We start from the raw sequence: 5,475 nt of genomic DNA, 5'->3' as shown, positions 1-5,475 counted from the left end.
ACAGCTCGCTTACACTTGCACAGCCCATGTGGGGCATCAGCACCACCCACTCGGTCCGATCTGATGTTGCGAGACATCAGGTGCACACAACATGCTGCAACACCGCCCCCGTGTGGCGAAATTGTGCAAGTAAGCCTCGTGTCATTTTTTTCAAACAGTGGTTCTTTTACTTTATGCAACAAAATACTACCTAATAAAATATGCACTCCGACATTAATAGAGGAGTATAGTTTAAAAAGTACTTTTGATATTATTGTAAGTCACAACATTATGCACAGTTTGAAGCATTACATATATAATATAAATAACACTGCATTTACATAATATAGGGAAATGCAAATAGGAACCTAATGATTTGCTTAAAATGCACTGCACAGCAAAGTATTAAAAAAATTACCTTAATAAAAGTTTAAAAATTTAATGGTCTTAATATTTCATTTTTTATACTACATTATTCAATTCATCTATAAGACACCCACTATCAATTTAAATGTCCTACGTGTCATTACCCATCAAATGAACAAAGATATGTAGTAATTGAATAATTTTCAGACCAATTAAGCAAAATTAGATCGGCTTTAAAAGCAGAATATGACGTTCTATTTGCAATATTGCAATGGTGTCTCAATGAAAGATCAGATGAAGATGTGCACTTATAATCCACTTGCCATCATCTGGTCCAAATCACTTTTTTTGTGGTTTTGTGGGGGCAGTTGTGTCTTGTTCGTTACCTTGACAACCTGGGGCAGGCATATTTTTTTTTCACAGTGACCACAAGAGGGTAGCAAAAACTAAAGGTTACGCTGTACTTCGTGCAGTAAACATAAAAGGACGCCATCATGCTATGAGTAAAGTGCATTTACATTTTTTTTTTTAGCAACAACTACAATTATCAACAAAAAGCCAATTCTTAAGCTGTTGCTTTGCCTTGAGCAGAGTGTTTTTTTTCCATTTGCAAATTCACTTGTAAAAAAAAAAAAAAAGAAGTTGTCACGTCATGGTTTGAGGCCAAACAATGCCTCTTTAATATTAATCGTCAAGGGGGCAAGAGTCTCTCACATGAATAATTTTGCTCCTTAACATTTGGTCACATCTCCAGTGGAGCAAAAGTGTACTTCACATGCTGCCCTTCTCTAGAAAACGCACCAATTTGATTTTGTGCTCTGGCTTCATCAAAAGTATTGCTTTGACGCCATCTTGGTCTCAAGGAACTGCGCTAAAATGAAGTGAGGTGCTTCATTTACATAAAAGTAGTGCTTTGCTGCCAAAGATTTGCTTTGGGGTGAGTTGAGGCGTTTCATTTTGATGAAAATTGTGATTATCATATGGTATCAACAGGCAAATATAAACCCTTAGGTTTTTACATTGCAGTATGATTTATTTCCCAGTCAGAATAAGCAACACGTGTGTATTTTTCCGTAATTTGAACATGTAAAACTATGACAAATTGACATCATACAAAAATACTGCACTTGGCCTCGGAAAAAACTCTCTTTCTTGACTCCTCCCACAAATAATTCTCGAACTCTTGAAGATGAATCAAATTTGAAAAAAAATGACCATGTTTTGCATTCTGCAAAGGTTTTCCATTTTTTTAATTTAATCCACATAACCCAGCCGAACACTACAAAAATAAAGAACAGTTGAATTCTATCCAGTTGAGAGTTTAATCTAGTCAGTCACTTCGATTTGGCATGGCCGTCGTGTTGCATCGGCTCACGGAAATGACTGACCATTCAACGCAGTTGAAGGGTCATTGTCAAGTTTTCCAGCAGCCTCCATCTGGATGCTCTGTTAAAAAATACACACACAGAGAAACTTTGATTGCATTGCAAAACTCTCACACATGAATAATGCAACTGTAATTCACATGAGCCCTAAAAAAAAAAAAAAAAAACTCACAAGACTTCAGGTCACTGAGCATCTTTCAGGAGACCAAAAAAAAAAAAAAAAAAAAACCCGGCATGTTTGTGTAATTATTGATTCATTCACGACCAGGATCTTTGACGTCTTTAGCCGTCAATGGCAGTAAATGAGTTAGATTTGGAAATCTGGCTTGAATGGTTAGTCAAGGACATCCTACCTGGCTCTTCGGTATATTCCCATTGTGGTTTGCGTTCTTGGCCGGAAAAAGACGAACACGGTTGCCCAGCGGCGTGACCTGGGGTGAAGCTTGTTGGGCGTCCCTCTGGTTTCCAGTTGCAACAACCCCTTTGGGTTTGTGGAAACAGAGCACCTTCTCAAAGCTCTGTCTGAATTTGTCCGAGAGGAAGCCGTAAAGGAGCGGGTTGGCGCACGAGTTCACGTAAGTGAGGATGACTAAGAAAAAATAAACGGCTGCCGTGGCATTGTTCTCGGGGATGATGTGGATTAGGTTGACAATGTTGGTCGTGAAGAACGGCATCCAACAAAGTACAAAGACCAGGACGATGATCACCACCATGCGGGTCACCTTCCGCTCCGACTTACGCCGCTTGGTCACACCCGCACGCGCGCCGGCTGACCTCACCTGGAGAGAGATGAAGCTGATTTACTAAAACATGAAACGGGGAAATCAGCGAGACGCGTGTGTACCTCGATGACGATGAGCAAGTAGCAGATGCTAATGACGAGCAGCGGTCCAAAGAAGCCTAAGATGGACGTGTAGAGGATAAAAACAACAGACCACCAGTTCTGCATCTCTGGCCATGTGATGTTGCAGGTGTTGAAGCCCTCCTGTACGTGCGAGTAGATGGTGACCGGCAGCACGACCAGAAAAGACACAACCCACAGCATGCCGCTGAAAATCTTGGCCACCTGCGGCCTCCTCCACGTGGCGCTGCGGATGGGATGAACCACCGCCAGGTAGCGATCGATGCTCATCACCGTCAGGCAAAAAGTCGACATAAACTGGCTCATGGCGTCGGCGGTCATGCACACCTTGCAGAAAAAATCCCCGTAGGGCCAGTAGTAAAGCACGCTGTTGGTCGCCAAGAAGGGGATTCCCAGGATGTAGAGTTCGTCCGCCACGGCTAAATTGAGGATGTACATGTTGGTGACTGTTTTCATCTTGGTGTAGCGGACCACCACGAAGATGGCCAGCGAGTTGCCAAGGAGACCCACGATGAAGACGACGCTGTAGACGATCCCCATGACGACACGGAAGGGCGGCGGCTCGGTCACGTTGAACATGCTGCCGTTGTGCTCCGTCATGTGGAGCTCGGGGAAAGACAAGTCCAGTTCCTCAGACACCGATGTGATATTATGTTGGGTCATCTTTAGGCCGGGTCATGCGAATGGGTTGGAGTTGGTGCCAGCTCGTAGGAAAAAAAAATTGAAATCATTTTTTACAGCAGTACAGATTTTTCGCAGTGTTGGCGAGGAGGCGAAATATGGGAGATGCGGGTTCTGACGTATATTCTCGATAATGACGTACAATATACGCTCCGTTCCTGCACCACATCCCCAACGAATAATAAATTACCAGCGTGGCCCGGTACCAAATGGCCCGCTGCCCGGTTCCGGACTGCGACCTGGTAGTCGCGAATGCATAAATCGCTTTTGATATGGACTCGCCATGAGTGACCTCGACTCATTTGATAAATGCAAGCTGTCAGTCTTTGTAACCCGGGGCTGTTGCACAAATACTGTAACCGGTTTGATGTAAAGATTCAGTGAACCGCGCTCCAAAAACAGGAGTGACGTGCAGCCCGCAGTGCCTTGTTGGGAAAACAAACACCATGTTTGCTTCAGGCTACGTGCCGCTTGACATCTTGGGCCACCACTTTGTCGGGTTTTTTTTGTATTATTGTGCATATGATGCCATCTTCATTTGGACTCAGGCCATTTTTTTGTCTTGAAAAATTCCAGTAAAATGCCGTCAACACAAAAATGTCGTACTTTTAGTATTTTGTAATTGGACTGCTTTTATTCCTGTTGCTGAGAAACGTTTTTAGCTTGGCTATGAAAAAGCGACCCCTTCGTCGTTTTAAAGTTACAAAAGCCAGTTAAAAATTTGAGCATGCTCTAGAAAGTCAAAACATAGCTCATCTGTTTTTTTTTTGTTTTTTTTAATTAAATCTTAGTTAAAAATTCTGATTTAATTGACAAAATCTTTTCTCAATTGCACTGTTAATCTTACGTGAGCACATTAACTCATTCACTATCAGACGAGTAAAAAAAAAAAGGATGTTTGACGTCTCTAGCCGTCAATGGCAGTAAATGTGTTAATTTGTGAATCCCTGCATTAATGTTTTAATTCCACAATTACGTCACACGTCCATTTTTAGTTTGTACAAGTTGACTCTTAGTGTCGCCCTTTTTCTGTTTCTATTTTATAGTAAGTGGCGAGGATGGGACGTATCCTACCTGTCGCCGTGCGCCTCATATGCTCCGCTTGACCATCACCTGGAGTGCTGCTCTGCTCTCTCAGCATTAAAGCACTCTTCAATTTTTTTTTTTTTTTTTTTGAAGGTCAGATAGAAGAATTTTCCAGCTCAGTTTCCTCGTCACTTTGGAGAGTCATCTTGGTGGACATCATCGCGCTCCTTCCAGCATCTTCAGCGGCCTGAATATAATGATGAACTTCGCCCTCTGCAGATTGGGTTGGAAGCTTCACCCCGGGAACGAACGACACCGTGTTGGAAACGCGTCAAAGATGGATGCACGGTGAGTATTTATGTGTGTGTGTGGGGGGGGGGGGGTGTCACCCCTCCTTCTGATGCGAAAGTCCCACCCATGGGTGGGTGTATCTACGATTGCACTCAACAGTGCAAATGAGAACATTTCATCCCAATTTCTATTATTTTTTTAAAGGTACCACCAATAGCTCATACGATGTCTAAAAATATGAATCACTTTCAGCGTGAGTGTGAACGTGCGTGTGCGTGTTGCGGAGGTGAGTAACAATGAGGTTGCTTGGGATAAAAAAGACGACGTGAAATTTGCGTCCAATTAGGACACAGTTTCAGTATTTTCCACGGACGCATCGTGTTGTGTTCACAATGGGTCAGTTGCTGACGTCTTTTGATGGGACCTGTTTGGCTGGTCCCAACTAGGACCAGGTTGTAAGTAAACACACAGCTGTGTATAGAAACTCGCCCCGCAGGGATGCGCTTAGCCAAACAGCACATAGCGGGTGATGATATGGCTCATTTAGATCATATCTCGACTAATGGGCTCGCGAAGACACATATTTGCTCACCACGGTCAATCTTAGCGCTGCAATTTGAAGACAAGAGTTGAATGAATAAATATATGATTCTGTTCATTTCTGGGCATTTTTCGTTTTTTTTTTTTAGGGGACGTCAAACCCAAAAAATTTCGTTACCAGGATATTTTATATGTAGGCCCACTAGTTGAAAAATGGCATTCTGATTAATATTGAGTTTGTGGAATATGACTTAAGCAGCAAAATGTCAGTGGGCGGCCGTTTTGTCACTTGTGTTGACTGAAAATGACATCACGACCAATCATCAGAATCAGAATCAGAATGCT

At 42.7% G+C, this 5,475-nt stretch overlaps 1 protein-coding gene across 1 annotated transcript; it reads right to left on the bottom strand.

Annotated features, from left to right (window-relative positions):
* Positions 1–843: 843 nt before the first annotated feature.
* LOC148322583 (somatostatin receptor type 5-like) lies at positions 844–4,633 on the bottom strand. The gene is made up of 4 exons (XM_088317084.1): positions 4,348–4,633; positions 2,575–3,296; positions 2,084–2,509; positions 844–1,791 (listed from the first exon to the last, which is right to left on the bottom strand). Exons 2-4 carry the CDS (start codon positions 3,253–3,255, stop codon positions 1,717–1,719), a joined length of 1,182 nt encoding a protein of 393 aa, XP_088173210.1. The 5' UTR covers positions 3,256–3,296; positions 4,348–4,633; the 3' UTR covers positions 844–1,716.
* Positions 4,634–5,475: the final 842 nt, after the last annotated feature.

Source organism: Idiotropiscis lumnitzeri, chromosome 15, assembly GCF_059441095.1.
Source record: "Idiotropiscis lumnitzeri isolate Australia: NSW breed Sydney's pygmy pipehorse chromosome 15, RoL_Ilum_1.0, whole genome shotgun sequence".
In the NCBI taxonomy this organism is placed as follows: domain Eukaryota; kingdom Metazoa; phylum Chordata; class Actinopteri; order Syngnathiformes; family Syngnathidae; genus Idiotropiscis; species Idiotropiscis lumnitzeri.
This window is presented reverse-complemented; position numbering and strand designations above follow the sequence as displayed.

Excerpts from the sequence above, each read along its gene's own strand:
- LOC148322583 (XM_088317084.1), bottom strand. The coding sequence starts at position 3,255 with ATGACCCAACATAATATCACATCGGTGTCTGAGGAACTGGACTTGTCT. Across the intron at positions 2,510-2,574 it reads ACTTGCTCATCGTCATCGAG|GTGAGGTCAGCCGGCGCGCG; the intron begins GTACACACGCGT and ends ATCTCTCTCCAG. Across the intron at positions 1,792-2,083 it reads GGAATATACCGAAGAGCCAG|AGCATCCAGATGGAGGCTGC; the intron begins GTAGGATGTCCT and ends ATTTTTTAACAG.